The 19668-nt window shown below is 48.7% G+C and overlaps 1 protein-coding gene and 1 long non-coding RNA gene across 2 annotated transcripts in view; one reads left to right on the top strand and one right to left on the bottom strand.

The window, feature by feature from the left end:
- LOC141164675 (uncharacterized) overlaps positions 1–1710 on the bottom strand; it is a 441679-nt gene extending 439969 nt beyond the window's left edge. Inside the window, exon 1 of the long non-coding RNA XR_012250934.1 lies at positions 1598–1710. This is a non-coding gene — a long non-coding RNA (uncharacterized lncRNA). The remainder of the gene's footprint in view (positions 1–1597) is intronic.
- SSBP1 (single stranded DNA binding protein 1) lies at positions 1663–16093 on the top strand. Its single transcript, XM_073650162.1, has 7 exons — positions 1663–1800; positions 4041–4107; positions 4279–4333; positions 9941–10081; positions 10369–10459; positions 10569–10657; positions 15955–16093. Exons 2-7 carry the CDS (start codon positions 4084–4086, stop codon positions 15993–15995), a joined length of 441 nt encoding a protein of 146 aa, XP_073506263.1. The 5' UTR covers positions 1663–1800; positions 4041–4083; the 3' UTR covers positions 15996–16093.
- Positions 16094–19668: the final 3575 nt, after the last annotated feature.

Here is a 19668-nt window from a genome sequence, read left to right on the forward strand (position 1 = left end):
ATGCTATTATACCCTCCCTATAGAAGTCCCTGATAGTCTAAATCCATTGAATAAAAAATAAAATAAAGCTTCCTACAGCCACCATTAGGGGGAGTTCTGCTTTATGGAATTCATGCAGTTCCAGTATAACCACCAGTAGAGGGAGCAAAATGCACAAATTCCATAAAACAGGGCTCCCTCTAGTGGTAGTTGTACGAAATCAAACTAATCACTTAAATTAAATATTAAAGTGATTAGTGTCATTTCATACAACCACTAGAGGGAGCCCTGTTTCATGGAATTTATGCATTTGGCTCCCTCTAGTGGTGGCTATTCTGTAACTGCATGAATTCCCTCTAGTGGTGGTTGTATGAAATTACACTAATCACTTTACATAAAATAAGACCAATAAATATAGAATTTGATGCTCTTTTACAGAAAATAGACAGAAGTTGCCCTAATGGGGTTTTTGTATACAGGATCAATGGGACTAGCAGGGGGGATTTTCTGGACCAATCAACCCTGACTATAATGCATTATTTTCCTTTTTGCTCAAGGTGGAGAGAAGTGGTGTCTGCGAACATCTGGTGCAGCTTCTCTTACACTTGTTTCTTATATCTGGTCCAATAAAGCAATGATGACACCATCTATGAGGTGGTTATTGAAGCCTGGGCTCAAAAATGGTGTCTCTGGCCTGCCTGCTACAGGATGGGACCTATAGATATAGGACTGGACTCCATGGGATCTACATTGGGTTTGTCTAAGGTGGCGTTTGCTGCAAAGCCAATAGGTGCAAGAAAGCAGCCATAATACCGCCCTGTGGATCTGGCGCCTTCTATAGCTATCCTATTGCCATCCCTGGGGTCTTTATTAATGTCATCAGTCGTCACAAGGGGCCACACTTCACATTAACTCCCCACTGCATCCTAAAGTTGAGTATAAAGCGCCACCTGCTGGCCACTCCAGGGATTTTTTTTTTTCCTTCCCTGCAGGTATAAAAAAAAAAGTGGAAGCAGCGCCACCTGCTGGCGACTCCGGGAATTTTCCATCCCACTGCAGGTATAAACCAAGTGGAAGCAGCGCCACCTGCTGGCGACTCCGGGAATTTTCCATCCCACTGCAGGTATAAACCAAGTGGAAGCAGCGCCACCTGCTGGCGACTTCAGGAATTTTCCATCCCACCGCAGGTATAAACCAAGTGGAAGCAGCGCCACCTGCTGGCGACTCCAGGAATTTTCCATCCCACTGCAGGTATAAACCAAGTGGAAGCAGCGCCACCTGCTGGCGACTCCAGGAATTTTTCATCCCTCTGCAGCTATAAACCAAGTGGAACCAGTGCCACCTGCTGGCGACTTCAGGAATTTTCCATCCCACTGCATGTATAAACCAAGTGGAAGCAGCGCCACCTGCTGGCGACTCCAGGAATTTTCCATCCCTCCGAAGGTATAAAAAAAAAGTGGAAGCAGCGCCACCTGCTGGGGATTCTAGGAATTTTCCATCTTACTGCAGCTATATAAAGCCATGTGGTAGCAGCGCTACCTGGTGATCGCTTTTGGAATTGCAGCAGAGCGAGAGCAAAAATGGGAAAATGCGGCAATACCGATTATCTAACACTTACAGAAACGCTTAATGTGGCCGGTGATCTCTCCGTCACCTCGAAGAAAAATCTCTGTCAGAGATTTTCACAGGAAATGAGCTACACCGAGCTGCCGGAAGTGGGGCGGAAGTGACCTGTCTGCGCCGGAAGTGAGGACGTGTGTCACAGGATCTCTCTTCCCCCTGCTGTTGCTCACATGTCTAGGAGACACTGACCCTGGTGAGGTGAGTGATGCCACATGGGGGCGGCTGATGGGTTTACAGCTCGGTTCTGCCTGACTGGCAGTGGCGGGTACAGGACAGCACGGCCTGCTGGGACTTGTGGTGCTACATTGATGCAGGCAGCCTGGGTATCTGCTTAGGTTGGCTGAAATGATTATTAATGTGATCCCTATGGAGAGATGAGACACAATAGTCGCCAAAAATCCAGACCCACTTGGTTTTTGGTCGCCAGTTGCAAACTACCATCAGTGGGTGCTGCGCCCGTGTCTCTAAGATCGGCAGATGATGTGCCCGTGTCCGTAAGAGCGTCCGGTAGTGCGGCCGAGCATCCCAGAGGCGTCATCTGCTGTGCAAAAACCACCAGGAGTGTCGGGCATTGTTCCCATGCGTCATCTGCGGCTCTGTCTGTAGCCTCTGAGGCATCCAGTCTTGTGCCCGTGCCCCCTGGGGGCATCAGCTGCTGTACCCCATGCCCCTCAGAGGATGTCAGCCGCTGTACCCTGTGCCCCCTTAGGGGGCATCAGCCACTGTACCCTGTGCCCCCTGGGGGCGTCAGCCGCTGTACCCCATGCCCCTCAGAGGATGTCAGCCGCTGTACCCCGTGCCCCTCAGAGGATGTCAGCTGCTGTGCCCCCTGGGGGCATCAGCTGCTGTACCCCATGCCCCTCAGAGGATGTCTGCCGCTGTACCCCGTGCCCCCTGGGGGCATCAGCTGCTGTACCCCGTGCCCCTCAGAGGATGTCAGCCGCTGTACCCCGTGCCCCCTGGGGGGGGGGGGGGGGGCGTCAGCTGCTGTACCCCATGCCCCTCAGAGGATGTCAGCCGCTGTACCCCGTGCCCCCTGGGGGGGGGGGGCATCAGCTGCTGTACCCCATGCCCCTCAGAGGATGTCAGCCGCTGTACCCCGTGCCCCCTGAGGGGGGGGCATCAGCTGCTGTACCCCATGCCCCTCAGAGGATGTCAGCCGCTGTACCCTGTGCCCCCTTAGGGGGCATCAGCCACTGCACCCCGTGCCCCCTCCTGGGGCGTCACCCTGGCTTTCACATAGGAACAGTATCATCTCTCATCTTGACATTTTACTGTCAGTTTGAGTATAAAAAAAATTAAACTTTTTTCAAAGTGGAAACCATCAGTAAGTTGTTGTTGACGAACCATTTTTTATGATAAGACGAGCACATGATGTGATTAACATTTCTGGGGTCGGTTGACATAAAAATGTGATGAAATGTTTTCCTCCGATAATAGACTCTGATTTCTTACAAAAGTGACTCCTGAGAAGACGTCTGTGAGGAGCAGACCGCGGACGTCCTTCTGGTATCCGGAGTATATTAATCATCTGTCCACTATCGGGTCCTGGGGTGTCATTCTAGGAACATTAAACACCCAGGATCCATCAACAGCTTCCTGATGACTGTTTCCTAAAAAATGTTTTAAAACAAACACGTTATTTTTCTCTTCTACACAATTAAGGCCCTGTCACACTAAGCGATGCAGCAGCGATCCCGACAACGATACGACCTGTCAGGGATCGTTGCTGCATCGCTAATACATCGCTGGTGAGCTGTCAAACAGGCAGGCTCACCAGCGATCAGGGGACCAGCGATATCGTGGAAAGAATCGTTCCACGATGTCCTTCTCCCGTTCCCAGCCTGCTGCTTAAGCAGGAGCAGGCTGGTAACTATGGTAAATATCGGGTTACTAAGTGCGCGTGTGCCCCTAGTAACCCGCTGTTTACCATGGATACCACTCTGCTACGGTGCGCTGGAGCCTCCGCTCACCGTAGCAGAGTGGTATCTATGGTAAACAGCGGGTTACTAAGTGCGCGCGTGCCCCTAGTAACCCGATATTTACCATGGTTACCAGCCAGATCGTTGGTCCCGCTGGTCACACACAGCGATGTGTGCTGGCCAGCGGGAGGCCAACGACCAAAAAATTGTCCAGGACACTTTGCAACGATCAGCGACCTCACAGCAGGGGCCTGATCGCTGCAAAGTGTCACACATAGCGAGGTCGCTGGTGAGTCACCAAAACCGTGACACAGCAGCGATCTCGCTAGCGATATCGCTTAGTGTGACGGGGCCTTAAGACACACAGTCCGCTCACATACTACACAATGGGCGAGGTTATCTTACTATCAGATCTGTCAGCTGCAGCTTGCTGACTGTTTCCATATTTATAAAATTGGTAAAAGTCCATGACACGGATTGTAGATGATGTAAATAATATGGATTTTTGTTCTGCAGGTGATAAATATTTCCTGAGAAGCCAAAAACGCAAATAATCAAAATGTTTCGCAGAGTCGCCACACAGGTGGGTGTAAAGAGGTCGGGGTAGTGGTCACTGACAGCCAATCAGATTCCTGCTTTCTGCTACAAAAATACTTGAAAAATGAAAGCTGCGATGTGATTGGTTGTTGCATCCACCTGATGCTGGATTACGAGAGTCGATCCTTTTTTTTTTTTTTTTTTTTTTTTTTTACAGATTTTCCAGCAGTCGGTCCGGTTTCAGAGTACAGAGTCGGGGGTTTTGGAACGATGTAAGTAAGATTTCATTTGTCTCCTGATTTTTAACATTTTTTTACATTTTTTAAGGCAGGATGAGGGTGAGCAATTCTTCTACTGCCCATAAGATAAGCATCAGCTCCTGGGTGTAATTGCTCATTATAACCTGTAGATGGAGTAGTTGTACTAATGAGACAACTTCGTGTTATATGGTTGCCTATTTTATGCAAGGTCGAGGCCATGTTAGGCTGGGATGGGGGGTCGGGGCCATGCTAGGAGGCAGGGGGGGGGTTGGTCCGAAGCCATTTTAGGCAGTGGGGCGGCGAGTTCATGTTAAGGGGGGGTCGAGGCCATGCTAGGCAGTAGGGGATCCAGGCGAGACCATGTACAGTGGAGGAGGGGGGAAGAGGGCCGAGGTCAGGCCCTGACTGCTAATCTGCCTTATGGGGCAGATGCCCGGTGGGCTGGTCTGTTAGGTCATAAAAAGGGCTGCCTGGCTACTGTTGTCAGCGTACCATTGTATATCAGTGAGTCATGCATTCTGTGTTGAGTCTGGGGTTATCTGTTCATCTACTTATCTTTATGGTAGGTAAATAAACAAACAGACTGGACAACAGTTCTAAGAGTTTAGGATGGGCAATCCAGACACAGATTTTACTTTGAAAAGCTGGTCTTGTATACTGTGCACTAATTAATAGCTAATGCCTCTAACTGCAGAGTTTGCTTTGAAGAGTTTGTCATTGTCAGAACAGTCCCTTCTCCTGTCCTGTATATATACACTGCACAGTACCACTCCTCCTGTCCTGTATATATAAACTGCACAGTACCACTCCTCCTGTCCTGTATATACACACACTGCACAGTACCACTTCTACTGTATATACACACACTGCACAGTACCACTTCTATTCTGTATATACACACACTGCACAGTACCACATCTCCTATCCTGTATATACACACTGCACAGTACCACTTCTCCTATCTTGTATATACACACATTGCACAGTACCACTCCTCCTGTCCTGTATATACACAAGCTGCACAGTACCACTCCTCCTGTCCTGTATATACACAAGCTGCACAGTACCACTCCTTCTGTCCTGTATATACACACGCTGCACAATACCACTTCTCCTGTCCTGTACATATACACTGCACAGTGCCACTCCTCTAGTCCTGTATATATACACTGCACAGTGCCACTCCTCCTGTCCTGTGTATATACACTCCACAGTACCACTCCTCCTGCCCTGTGTAAATACACTGCACAGTACCACTCCTCCTGTCCTGTGTATAAACACACGCTGCACAGTGCCACTCCTCCTGTCCTGTGTATCTACACACGCTGCACAGTGCCACTCCTCCTGTCTTGTGTATCTACACACGCTGCACAGTGCCACTCCTCCTGTCCTGTGTATCTACACACGCTGCACAGTGCCACTCCTCCTGTCTTGTGTATCTACACACGCTGCACAGTGCCACTCCTCCTGTCCTGTGTATCTACACACGCTGCACAGTGCCACTCCTCCTGTCCTGTATATATACACACATGCTGCACAGTGCCACTCCTCCTGTCCTGTGTATATACACACATGCTGCACAGTGCCACTCCTCCTGTCCTGTGTATATACACACATGCTGCACAGTGCCACTCCTCCTGTCCTGTGTATATACACACATGCTGCACAGTGCCACTCCTCCTGTCCTGTGTATATACACACATGCTGCACAGTGCCACTCCTCCTGTCCTGTGTATATACACACATGCTGCACAGTGCCACTCCTCCTGTCCTGTGTATATACACACATGCTGCACAGTGCCACTCCTCCTGTCCTGTGTATATACACACATGCTGCACAGTGCCACTCCTCCTGTCCTGTGTATATACACACATGCTGCACAGTGCCACTCCTCCTGTCCTGTGTATATACACACATGCTGCACAGTACCACTCCTCCTGTCCTGTGTATATACACACATGCTGCACAGTGCCACTCCTCCTGTCCTGTGTATATACACACATGCTGCACAGTGCCACTTCTCCTGTCCTGTGTATATACACACATGCTGCACAGTGCCACTCCTCCTGTCCTGTGTATATACACACATGCTGCACAGTGCCACTCCTCCTGTCCTGTGTATATACACACATGCTGCACAGTGCCACTCCTCCTGTCCTGTGTATATACACACATGCTGCACAGTACCACTCCTCCTGTCCTGTTGTCGGAGAGGTGTCAATATTGGTTTAGTATTTTCAATATTACTATGGCCAAATAAAATTAAATATTGGAAAACCTGTTTAAATGGATTATCCTAAGTAATGCCCTCTCCTCTGGATAGGGGATAATTGTCCAATCGCTGGAAATTCGACTGTTGGGACCCCCATGATCCCAAGAATCGGAGCTCTGTAGACCACCATGTAAATGGAGCTGTGGCCGATCATACGCACTGTGGCGCCATTCACATGCGGCTCTTAAAATAACTCTTTTTAGGAGAGTGAGGGGCATGACAAAGTAAAGCAAAATTCACCGATCGGGGGTAATGAGTGTGAGGGTGCGTGCACACGATCAGTAATTGCTGCGGACTGTAAGCAGCGGCCAGATGTTACAGCATAGTGGATGGGATTTGTAGAAATTCCATGTCCACTATGGGTTTCCGTGCACCTGCGGATCAGCTGCGTATACGGGTATGTGGCGCGTCTTTCCAGACCGCAGCTTGTCAATTTCTCTCACAGAGACGCTAGCAAGAGAAATTATACCACTGTAATATATAGGATGCGGTGAATGGTTCAATAATCACGTGCGGATTCACCTGCGTGCAGCGCTTTGTACGCAGCATCAAGTATACAGCGTTTGAAGCGCTGCCAAGCGTGTGCACGAACCCTTATAGTATGTGGTCTGGTGGGGTTTGTGTGGCGGGGGGGGGTGAGTCGGGGCCATGCTATGCGGCTGGGGGGGGTAGGGGCCATGCTATGCGGCTGGGGGGAGGGGGGTAGGGGCCATGCTATGTGGCTGGGGGGAGGGGGGTAGGGGCCATGCTATGTGGCTGGGGGGAGGGGGGTAGGGGCCATGCTATGTGGCTGGGGGGAGGGGGGTAGGGGCCATGCTATGTGGCTGGGGGGAGGGGGGTAGGGGCCATGCTATGTGGCTGGGGGGAGGGGGGTAGGGGCCATGCTATGTGGCTGGGGGGAGGGGGGTAGGGGCCATGCTATGTGGCTGGGGGGGGGGTAGGGGCCATGCTATGTGGCTGGGGGGGGGGGGTAGGGGCCATGCTATGTGGCTGGGGGAGGGGGGTAGGGGCCATGCTATGTGGCTGGGGGAGGGGGGTAGGGGCCATGCTATGCGGCGGGGGGGGGGTAGGGGCCATGCTATGTGGCTGGGGGGGGGTAGGGGCCATGCTATGTGGCAGGGGGTAGTCGGGGTCCTGCTAGGCGGCGGGGGTAGTGGGTCGGTGCCATGCTATGCGGCGGGGGTAGTGGGTCGGGGCCATGCTATGCGGCGGGGGTGGTCGAGGCCATTTTGGGGGGGGGGGGGCCTGGGCCATGCTACGTGGCGGGGGGGTGGTCGGGGTCATGCTAGGCGGCGGGGGTGGGTCGAGGCCATGCTATGCAGCGGGGGGAGTGGGTCGAGGGGAGTTGGTTCGGTGCCATGCTATGGGGCGGGGGAAGTGGGTCGGGGCCGTGCTATGCGGGGGGGGGGGTCAGGGCCATGCTATGCGGCGGGGGGGTGGGTCAGGGCCATGCTATGTTGTGTGGGGGGTCGTCAATGCCATGCTATGCGGCGGAGAGGTCGTCGATGCCATGCTATGCGGCGGGGGTTCATGTTAGGCGGTAGGGGGGGCAAAGCTATGTTAAGCGGTGGGGGTCGAGACCATGCTAGGCTTAGAGGGGGGGAGTGAGGCTATGGGGGGGTCAAGGCCATGCTATGCGGGGGAGTCGAGGCTATGGGGGGTGTGAGGCTGTGGGGTGGGGGGTCGAGGCCATGCTATGCGGTGAGGTGGGGGGTCAAGGCCATTCTAGGTGGGAGGGTTGAAGCCATGTTAGGCGGCCGTCTTGAGCGGCGGTGGGTCGAGGCCACGCTATGCGGCTGGGGGAGCACGGGGCCATGCTGTGTGGCGGGGGGGGGGTTCGAGGGGCCATGCTATGCAGGGGGGGGTGGTCAAGGCCATGTTGGGGGGGTTGGTTCGGTGCCATGCTATGCGGCGTGGGGAGTGGGTCGGGGCCATGCTATGCACCCAAGGGGGGGGTCGGGGCCATGCTATCTGTGGGGGGGGTCAGGGCCATGCTATGCGGCCGGGGGGTCGAGGCAATGTTAGGCTGGGGGGCCGGGGCCATGCTACATGGCGGGGGGGGGGGGGTCGAGGTCATGCTATGTTGTGTGGGGGGTCGTCGACGCCATGCTATGCGGCGGAGAGGTCGTCGACGCCATGCTATGCGGCGGGGGGGGGGTTCATGTTAGGCGGTAGGGGGGAGCAAAGGTATGTTAAGCGGTGGGGGTCGAGACCATGCTAGGCTTGGGGGGGGGGGAGTGAGGCTATGGGGGGTCAAGGCCATGCTATGCGGGGGAGTCAAGGCTATGGGGGGGTGTGAGGCTGTGGGGTGGGAGTCGAGGCCATGCTGTGGGGTGGGGGGGTCGAGGCCATGTTAGGCGGCGGGGGGGGGGTTTGAGACCATGCTAGGCAGTAGGGGGTCGAAGCGAGACCATGCAGGAGGGGGGGTGTCAAGGCCATGCTATGCGGCGGGGGGGGGGATTGAGGCCATGCTAGGTGGTGGGAAGGTCGAGACTATGGTATGCAGTGGGGAAGGGGGGTGTCAAGGCCATGCTATCCAGCAGGGGAGGGGGTCGAGGCCATGCTATGCGGCGGGGGGAGGGTTGAGTCCATGGTAACCAGCGGGGGGGGGGGGCAAGGCCATGCTGTGCAGCGGGGGGAGGGTCGAGGCCATGCTATCCGGCGGGTGGGGTTTGAGGCCATGCTAGGTGGTGGGAGGGTCGAGACCATGGTATGCCGCGGGGGATGTGTCAAGGCTATGCTATCCGGCAGGGGAGGGGGTTGAGGCCATGCTATGCTGCAGGGGGGTTCTAAGCCATTTTAGGCAGCGGGGGGCGAGTTCATGTTGGGGGTCGAGGCCGTGCTAGGCGGTAGGGGGTCGTGGCGACACCATGCACAGCGGAGGGGGGAGGGGGGTCGAGGCCATGCTATGCTGTGGAGGGGGGTCAAGGCCATGCTATGCGGCAGGGGGTGGGGCAAAGCCATGATAGGCGGGGGAGAGGACGGGGGTCGAGGCCATGTTAGGCTCCTTTAGAACAGGTCACCAGTATCAGATCAGTGGAGGTCCGACACTGGGCATCCCCTCCAATTAGCTGTTAGCCGGTGGCTGTTCTCGGTACTGCAGCTCCGCTTCCATTCATATCAATAGGATTTGCGTTGCAGTACCTGAACATGGCCAGTACACATTGCGTGGCGCTGTTCTGTACGCTATGTACATCCGGCGATCGTATGACTTTGGATCATCTGATCAGACCCCCAACCGTCCTGGACACCCCCTTTAATGTGTAAAAGATGGCATCACATAATGTGTCGGAATATTTTTTTTTACCAAAATAAAAAAAAGTAATAAATAATTTTTCTGTTTCAGCGCTGAATCGGGTGCAGATACTGGGGAGAGTCGGCCAGGACCCGGTAATGAGACAAGCCGAGGGCAAGAACCCAGTGACCATCTTCTCGGTGGCCACGAATGAACTATGGAGGTCGGGCGAGAGCGAGGTGTACCAGACAAGTGAGCTGGAAAAAAAACAAAACATTTTTTATAGGCCCCTCGTCCCTTTAAGACCACCTCTGTGTTTTTGAAACAGCGCCAGATCAGTTAATGTGGCTGCTGCCGGTACTGCAGCTCTGTCCCATTGACTTCTATGAAATGATGGTGTTTTCTCTGGTGACCCCTTTGCATGATGGGTGTTATCTCTTTGGGTCAGAAGCTGCACCGCAGTCTGCTCCTGCTGTAGTTTCAGGTGGAGCAGGATTTAATTTCTCAAATTATCTTTTCTTGTTCTTTTGTTATCTCAGCGGGAGACATCAACCAGAAGACGACCTGGCACCGGATCTCCGTTTTCCGCCCCGGACTCCGAGACGTAGCGTATCAGCACATCAAGAAAGGGTGAGTAGTACTGTGAAAGCACTACAACTCCCAGCATGCTGGATTGTAGACTAGAGAGGGAAACTGCTTATATGGCAATTCCACTGACCTTGCATTATTGCGTCCTCAGGGCTCGCGTCTACGTGGAAGGGAAAATCGACTACGGCGAGTACGTTGACAAGAACAATGTCCGCAGGCAAGCGACCACCATCATCGCAGGTGGGTGACCTGGAAAATAGTATAGGGGGTAGTGGACAACCTCTTTAATTTGTACAGCTCATTCCATTATCCATATTATTGTATTTTGAAGTCTTCTCCTCCACTAGGGGGAGCTCACTGACACACACAGCTCTCATTGAGCTCAATAATAACTCTGTATAACTCTGTATGCAGTGAGCTCCCCCTAGTGGTGGCCTGAACATTTCCTTTTACCCATCTACGAAGCCTTGGATTTTGAGCTCCGGCTCAGACTTTCTAAAACCTGTTGATGGTTCACTTATCTCCAGTACGGTGACCTCCCCTCCCCCACTGCTTCCCTGAGGCCTCCACATAAAAGGTTTCCCTCATGGTAACACTTTGACTTTCACTCCCAGGCCTTCAGGCTAAGGTTCGCCCCGCGCCCTGCGTGACCCTTTGTTACTATTCGGAGGAGCAGTTGCCACAGGCAGAAGTTGTGTAGGATTATTATATGCGAGGTCTGCGGCACTTTGTATATTAGTAGAGTTATGTCATAGACATAGAATAGTGAGCGCAGCTCTGGAGTATAATACAGGATGTAACTCAGGATCAGTAATGTAATGTATGTACACAGTGACTTCACCAGCAGAATAGTGAGTGCAGCTCTGGAGTATAATACAGGAGGTAACTCAGGATCAGTAATGTATGTACACAGTGACTGCACCAGCTGAATAGTGAGTGCAGCTCTGGAGAATAATACAGGATGTAACTCAGGATCAGTAATGTAATGTATGTACACACTGACTGCACCAGCAGAATAGTGAGTGCAGCTCTGGAGTATAATACAGGATGTAACTCAGGATCAGTAATGTAATGTATGTACACAGTGACTGCACCAGCAGAATAGTGAGGGCAGCTCTGGAGTATAATACAGGATGTAACTCAGGATCAGTAATGTAATGTATGCACACAGTGACTGCACCAGCAGAATAGCGAGCACAGCCCTGGAGTATAATACAGGAGGTAACTCAGGATCAGTAATGTAATGTATGTACACAGTGACTGCACCAGCAGAATAGTGAGTGCAGCTCTGGAGTATAATACAGGATGTAACTCAGGATCAGTAATGTAATGTATGCACACAGTGACTGCACCAGCAGAATAGTGAGTGCAGCTCTGGAGTATAATACAAGATGTAACTCAGGATCAGTAATGTAATGCATGTACATAGTGACTGCACCAGCAGAATAGTGAGTGCAGCTCTGGAGTATAATACAGGATGTAACTCAGGATCAGTACAGGATCAGTAATGTATGTACACAGTGACTGCACCAGCAGAATAGTGAGTGCAGCTCTGGAGTATAATACAGGAGGTAACTCAGGATCAGTAATGTAATGTATGTACACAGTGACTGCACCAGCAGAATAGTGAGTGCAGCTCTGGAGTATAATACAAGATGTAACTCAGGATCAGTAATGTAATGCATGTACATAGTGACTGCACCAGCAGAATAGTGAGTGCAGCTCTGGAGTATAATACAGGATGTAACTCAGGATCAGTACAGGATCAGTAATGTAATGTACACAGTGACTGCACCAGCAGAATAGTGAGTGCAGCTCTGGGGTATAATACAGTATGTAACTCAGGATCAGTAATGTATGTACACAGTGACTGCACCAGCAGAATAGTGAGCACAGCTCTGGAGTATAATACAGGATGTAACTCAGGATCAGTACAGGATCAGTAATGTAATGTATGTACACAGTGACTGCACCAGCTGAATAGTGAGTGCAGCTCTGGAGTATAATACAGGATGTAACTCAGGATCAGTACAGGATCAGTAATGTATGTACACAGTGACTGCACCAGCAGAATAGTGAGTGCAGCTCTGGAGTATAATACAGGAGGTAACTCAGGATCAGTAATGTAATGTATGTACACAGTGACTGCACCAGCAGAATAGTGAGTGCAGCTCTGGAGTATAATACAGGAGGTAACTCAGGATCAGTAATGTAATGTATGTACACAGTGACTGCACCAGCAGAATAGTGAGCGCAACTCTGGGGTATAATACAGGAGGTAACTCCGGATCAGTACAAGATCAGTAATGTAATGTATGTACACAGTGACTGCACCAGCAGAATAGTGAGTGCAGCTCTGGAATATAATACAGAATGTAACTCAGGATCAGTAATGTAATGTATGTACACAGTGACTGCACCAGCAGAATAGGGAGTGCAGCTCTGGGGTATAATACAGAATGTAACTCAGGATCAGTAATGTAATGTATGCACGCAGTGACCTCACCAGCAGAATAGTGAGTGCAGCTCTGGAGTATAATACAGGATGTAACTCCGGATCACTAATGTAATGTACAGTCATGGCCAAAAGTATTGAGAATGAGACAAATAGTAATTTTTCCAAAGTTTACTGCTTCATTTTTTGTAATGGCAATTTGCATATACTCCTGAATGTCAAAGAGTGATCAGCTTAACAGCAATTACTGTACTTGCAAAGTCAATATTTGCCCAGAAAATGAACTTTAACCCCCAAAACACATTTCAACATCATTGCAGTCCTGCCTTAAAAGGAGCAGCTAACATCGTTTTAGTGATTGATCCATTAACACAGGTGTGGGTGTTGATGAGGACAGGGCTGGCGATCAATCAGTCATGATTAAGTAAGAATGACATCACTGGACACTTTAAAAGGAGGCTGGTTCTTGGTATCATTGTTTCTCTTCAGTTAATCATGGTTATCTCTAAAGAAACACGTGCAGCCATCATTGCACTGCACAAAAATGGCCTAACAGGGAAGAGTATCGCAGCTACAAAGATTGCACCTCAGTCAACAATCTACCGCATCATCAAGAACTTCAAGGAGAGAGCTACCATTGTTGTCAAAAAGGCTCCAGGGCGCCCAAGAAAGACCAGCAAGCGCCAGGACCCTATCTTAAAACTGTTTCAGCTGCGGGATCGGACTACCAGCAGTGCCGAGCTTGCTCAGGAATGGCAGCAGGCTGGTGTGAGTGCTTCTGCACGCACTGTGAGGCGGAGACTCTTTGAGCAAGGGCTGGTTTCAAGGAGGGCAGCAAAGAAGCCACTTCTCTCCAGAAAAAACATCAGGGACCGACTGATATTCTGCAAAAGGTACAGGGAGTGGACTGCTGAGGACTGGGGCAAAGTCATTTTCTCTGATGAATCCCCTTTTCGATTGTTTGGGACATCTGGAAAACAGCTTATTCGGAGAAGAAGAGGTGAGCGCTACCACAGTCTTGTCTCATGCCAACTGTAAAGCATCCTGAAACCATTCATGTGTGGGGTTGCTTCTCAGCCAAGGGAATCGGCTCACTCACAGTCTTGCCTAAAAACACAGCCATGAATAAAGAATGGTACCAGAATGTCCTCCAAGAGCGACTTCTCCCAACCGTCCAAGAGCAGTTTGGCGCCCAACAATGCCTTTTCCAGCATGATGGAGCACCTTGCCATAAAGCAAAGGTGATAACTAAATGCCTCATGGAACAAAACATAGAGATTTTGGGTCCATGGCCTGGAAACTCCCCAGATCTTAATCCCATTGAGAACTTGTGGTCAATCATCAAGAGACGGGTGCACAAACAAAAACCAACAAATTCTGGCAAAATGCAAGCATTGATTATGCAAGAATGGACTGCTATCAGTCAGGATTTGGTCCAAAAGTTGATTGAGAGCATGCCAGGGAGAATTACAGAGGTCTTGAAGAAGAAGGGGCAACACTGCAAATATTGACTTGCTGCATTAACTCATTCTAACTGTCAATATAACCTATTGGTACTCATAATATGATTGCAATTATATTTCTGTATGTGATATAAACATCAGACAAACACTAATAAAAACCAGAGGCCAGCAGATCATGTGAAAATATAATTTTGATGTCATTCTCAAAACTTTTGGCCATGACTGTATGTACACAGTGACTGCACCAGCAGAATAGTGAGTGCAGCTCTGGAGTATAATACAGGATGTAACTCAGGATCAGTAATGTAATGTATGTACGCAGTGACTGCACCAGCAGAATAGTGAGTGCAGCTCTGGAGTATAATACAGGATGTAACTCAGGATCAGTAATGTAATGTATGTACACAGTGACTGCACCAGCAGAATAGTGAGTGCAGCTCTGGAGTATAATACAGGATGTAACTCAGGATCAGTAATGTATGTATAATGTATGTACGCAGTGACTGCACCAGCAGAATAGTGAGTGCAGCTCTGGAGGACAGTTCAGGATCAGTAATGTGGTGCTGCTTTTTATGTAGATTGTATCTATATATAATCTGTCTTTAGCGGTTGATCATTATTAATGTATTACTGGGCGGACGTGTTCTGCAGGATTTGGATCAAGGGCCCCGTCCTCCCTGCTCTGCTCCTCAGGACGTTCTGTTCACCCTTAATGCAGCAGGGAGAATATTATTTGCTTTTATGATAAATCTCCGGGTCCGGCCGTGACAAATGCTGACAGGATAATTAGCAGCCGGGAGCAGGACGAGCCGGGCCAGATAAACTGGATGAAGAGTTAGAGAGACGAGTGGTGAAACTTTTCGGAACCGAGTGAGACTACAACTCCCAGCATACTGCGACATGCATTTTCTTGGTTGTTTCTAGGAAAGCTGGGTCATTTTCATTGTGGTTTTTTTAGGTTGTCACCCAGCTTTTCCAGACTCCATAGCAGAATATTTTATGGAAAGGGCATTTCCACAGATTTTCAGCTGATTTTGACATTCAGGAGTCTGAGAAAGCGGAGTTAAAACTGCTGTTCGAGTTGTCATAGTCTCCATAGTTGTTATAACCAAACTTTCCAAGACTACGGAACAGCAAATCTTACGTAAGCGCTCAGGAGCTTGGGTAAGCTGAATAACAACTCTTTATAAGTCGACAATGGCAGCCATATTGGTAATTATCCAACTTTTCCTGACTCCAGACTGGATAGAAGCACAAGTTTTTGTTTCTTTTCTTATTGGTTAGGTTGATTTGACATTCAGGAGACTAGGAAAGTTGAGTGACTGCCTCGAGGGAGTTTTAATATTGGTCATCACCCAGCTTTCTCAGACTCCAGTGTACCATGCACAGAAGTGGTAACACAAGCTGTAGATAACTGGTTTGCCATTCAGGAGTCTTGAAAATCTGAGTGGAAACACTTGTGTTATCTGTAGTGGCGGCCATGTTGGTTATCACCCAGCTTTCCCAAATAGCTGAAAACCCGGGGTGTATCGATCCTTGTCTGGGTCAATTGGCCGTTCAATGATCTGGGAAAGCTGAATCTCTGTCATAATCTTACCTTCTCCCTTCTTCTCTTGCAGACAACATCATTTTCCTCAGTGACATGCGTGACCGGCTTTGATATCGCCTCGTCCTCCAGGGGGCGCCGTGTATATAGAGTTATTAGGATGGTGTCTTTTTCTTTGTAAATTCCTAAGGAAATAAAAGATTTTCTAAGAAGTACGAGTCCTGATTCCTCTCCTGTTTGCCGCGTGCCTCTCCTGTTTGCCGCGCGCCTCTCCTGTTTGCCGCGCGCCTCTCCTGTTTGCCGCGCGCCTCTCCTTGTTTGCCGCGCGCCTCTCCTTGTTTGCCGCGCGCCTCTCCTTGTTTGCCGCGCGCCTCTCCTTGTTTGCCGCGCGCCTCTCCTTGTTTGCCGCGCGCCTCTCCTTGTTTGCCGCGCGCCTCTCCTTGTTTGCCGCGCGCCTCTCCTTGTTTGCCGCGCGCCTCTCCTTGTTTGCCGCGCGCCTCTCCTTGTTTGCCGCGTGCCTCATCAGTCACTTCTATAGGAGTTTTGCGGTTTTCGGAAGTTCAAATAGAAATGAATGTATATAGCTGCGGCTATCCTACATCCTCCCTGCGCTGTAGTCTGCTACCAGTCACATTGCACATCCTGAGCTGCCTGATTCATGAACAGAATGCAAGAGCAACAGTAAAATCTGACACAGGCACATGTGACTTAAAGGGGTTGTCTGGTTCCGTTCACTTCCACACCGAGAAGTGAGTATCACAATCAGCAGATGTGATATCATCAGCACCACTCGCCAGACAGCCCTCCTTAAAGGGATAGTCCACTATTTTTTAACTATGGTGGGTGATCTTAAGATACCGGATTCCTGACATTCCTAGGTCCCCTACTAGCTTCTTGCTTTCTCTTCTGGTAGGAACTTCATGTGACCGCTGCTGCCAGTCAGCAGTCACTGATTGGCAGCAGCAGTCACATGTCGTCTGAGCCTTCTCTGTCCGCTCGGATGACACGTGACCGTTGTAAGCAATCGACAGCTGTTTGGTTGCAAAACTACAACTCCCAGCAGCCCTGAGTTTCAAATACGACCCCGTCTTATCTGGGTCTGTTGCGCTTTTCATCCTGAGCCTCCTGGTTCTGGAATCCTAGAGTGACAGTGGAGACTGACAGAGGAATAGGAGCGAGGGGGGAGGGATGTAACGACGTAACTGTATAAGCCCCTAAGAGTCTGTAGAAAGCTGGGTGATCGCCCGTCTTGGGAGGGGACCTGACTGGATATTACACTTGCAGTCCTTTTTATAGCGAGGTTTCCACCAGAGCGAGACGTCAGAGTCCGGTCTATAAACATTTGCTTTGGCGCAGAGGAGCGGGCGCTGGCAGAAGAGGATCTTAAAGCGGCACTCGCCCTCCGTATCTGCTGTCCCTACTCTTACTTGAAAAGGAGCGAGTCCCCTTTATGTTTTTGTTCTATCTGTTTCTGGGAAAGCTGGGTGACAGTCCGTGGAACCGCCATTACCGCTGACTGTCACCCATCTTTCCCAGACTGTCTGGAGATAAATCCTCCTCTTCCACATTGTGGCATTCAGGACCCTAGGAAAGGTCTGTGCCCGCCCCTTGGGCTGTCACCCAACTTTCCTGTGAACAGATAAGAGAATTGTCCCTAGATATGATCATACACATAATTCCTGGGAACTATAACTCCCAGCATGCCCTGACTCTAATGTAAGGGGGTCACATACTTTTGATTGTAGGTCAATGGTTTCCAAACTCTGACAGTGACCCTCTAATTGGGGAGAGGGGGCATAAACTTTTCATTGTACAGTGCAGGTCCGTGGCTCGCCGACTGTGGGACTACAACTCCCAGAATGCACAGATAAGAGAAAACCCCCTTGTTGGAGGGAGGGAGGGGGGGCACATACTTTTAACCATATAAACCATACTTTTAACCATATATCGGTCAGTGCCTCTCCTACTGGTGGGCCACTATAACTCCCAGCATGCCCTGATATCTCATATGGCTACCCTATGATTAGAGGGGGACACATACTTTTGTATCTGGATCTCCAGCTGTTGGGAAACTACAACTCCCATCATTACTAGATGTAATTGGAGGGGGGCACATACTTTTGGCTGCGTTCTGTAAGGCAGTGGTCTTCGATCTATAGCTGCTGGGAAGCTTCTTCTCTCCAGCCTGTGGCTGTCAGGACATGCTGGGAGTTGTAGTCCCCGCTGGCTGGGCACTTTCTCCTGTGTAAACAGGCAGCGCTGACATTTTAATCATCTTTAATGACGATCACACAAGACAAACATCCTCCACCGCTCGACCAGGACGATTACACTTTATTAAAACGCCCTTATGTAAATGCTGCTGATCCACAGACTGGCATTAGTCCAGGGCTGGACTTAAAGGGGAACTCCATATTCCCAATACCTCCCCGGCTGCTGCCGTCTTCCAGCCTCACATCTGTCCGCAGGTTGTGTGTGGCATCGCAACGCCGCTCCATTCACGTCAATGGAGAGCTGCAGTACTGGACACAACCTGTGGACAGGGGGGGCGATGTTAGCTTGAGGTCAGTGAATGGAAACATTCCTGATTGGGTGCTGTTCACACAGATGCAGTGCTCGTTTCAGTGTAGCTGTGGTGGCAGATGGAAGTTTCAAGATAGAAATAAGAATTTTGCCATTCGCTGACAGCAAGCCGAGATCTGGAAATGGTGAGGAATTGAAACAGAGTATAGTAGAAAAGGTATTCAACATACACATATATATCTGTAACACCCCATTGTTCAGAGACCGCCAATTCTTTATTACTTTTTTTTATTCATTTATTTTTTTTATTATTCATTTTTTATTCTTTTTATTATTACTATTTTTTCTTTTATTTTTGTTTTTTTTACTATTATTTTACAACTATTATTTTACTCTTAATAATATTTTTATATAGCGCCAACATATTTTGCAGCGCTTTACATAAATTATACTCTTGTGTGTTTTTATTTTAGATTTTTTACTATTTTATTTTACAAATTTTTTGTTATTTTTATTTTTTATTCTTTTTTACTATTTTCCTTTTTTTTAATTTTTTTACTATTTTCCTCTTTTTTTTTAATTCTTTTTTTACGATTATTATTTTACTGTTTTATGTATTTTTTTTTTTTTTACTATTTTTTTAGTTTTCTCATTTTTTGTTATTTTTATTTTTTATTCTTTTTTTACAGCTATTATTATTTTACTCATATTATTATTTTTTTTTTTTACTATTTGCCTTTTTTATTTTTATTTTTTTTACATTTATGTAATTTTTTTATTCTGTTTTTACTGTTTTACTCGTATTTTTATTTCTATTAATACAAATAATAAAAATAAATACACGAGTACAATGGTAGTAAAAAAAAAAAAGAACAAAAAAATAAAATAGTAAAAAAAAAATACATAAAATAGTAAAATATTATTACTAATAAATTACTATATTTTTATTTGTGATTATTTTTTGCAATCCCTTTTTTCAGGTCAGTGAAGGTCGACCTTTGACTTCATGGCTTTATAGCTGGGAGACGTCAATTATGACATCATTGTCATTTACTGTCATTATCTTTTTTTATTGTTGTCACTTAATTTTTTTTTTTAACTGCACATGGTGATAACTATCTGGAAACCATCAACATGCAGGATAGCGGAGTCTTTATTTGTATGCTTTTTTTGATGATTGTTTGTGCTCTGTAACCTTTATTGGCTTTAGTGACGCATTAACATCCTGATAAATGCAGTAAAAATCTTTTTTTTTTTTATCTGA

This window comes from Phyllobates terribilis, unplaced genomic scaffold, assembly GCF_046119375.1.
Source record: "Phyllobates terribilis strain yellow unplaced genomic scaffold, ASM4611937v1 Scaffold_10__3_contigs__length_209671492, whole genome shotgun sequence".
In the NCBI taxonomy this organism is placed as follows: domain Eukaryota; kingdom Metazoa; phylum Chordata; class Amphibia; order Anura; family Dendrobatidae; genus Phyllobates; species Phyllobates terribilis.

Excerpts from the sequence above, each read along its gene's own strand:
- SSBP1 (XM_073650162.1), top strand. The coding sequence starts at position 4,084 with ATGTTTCGCAGAGTCGCCACACAG. Across the intron at positions 10,082-10,368 it reads GAGCGAGGTGTACCAGACAA|CGGGAGACATCAACCAGAAG; the intron begins GTGAGCTGGAAA and ends TTGTTATCTCAG. Across the intron at positions 10,460-10,568 it reads TATCAGCACATCAAGAAAGG|GGCTCGCGTCTACGTGGAAG; the intron begins GTGAGTAGTACT and ends TTGCGTCCTCAG.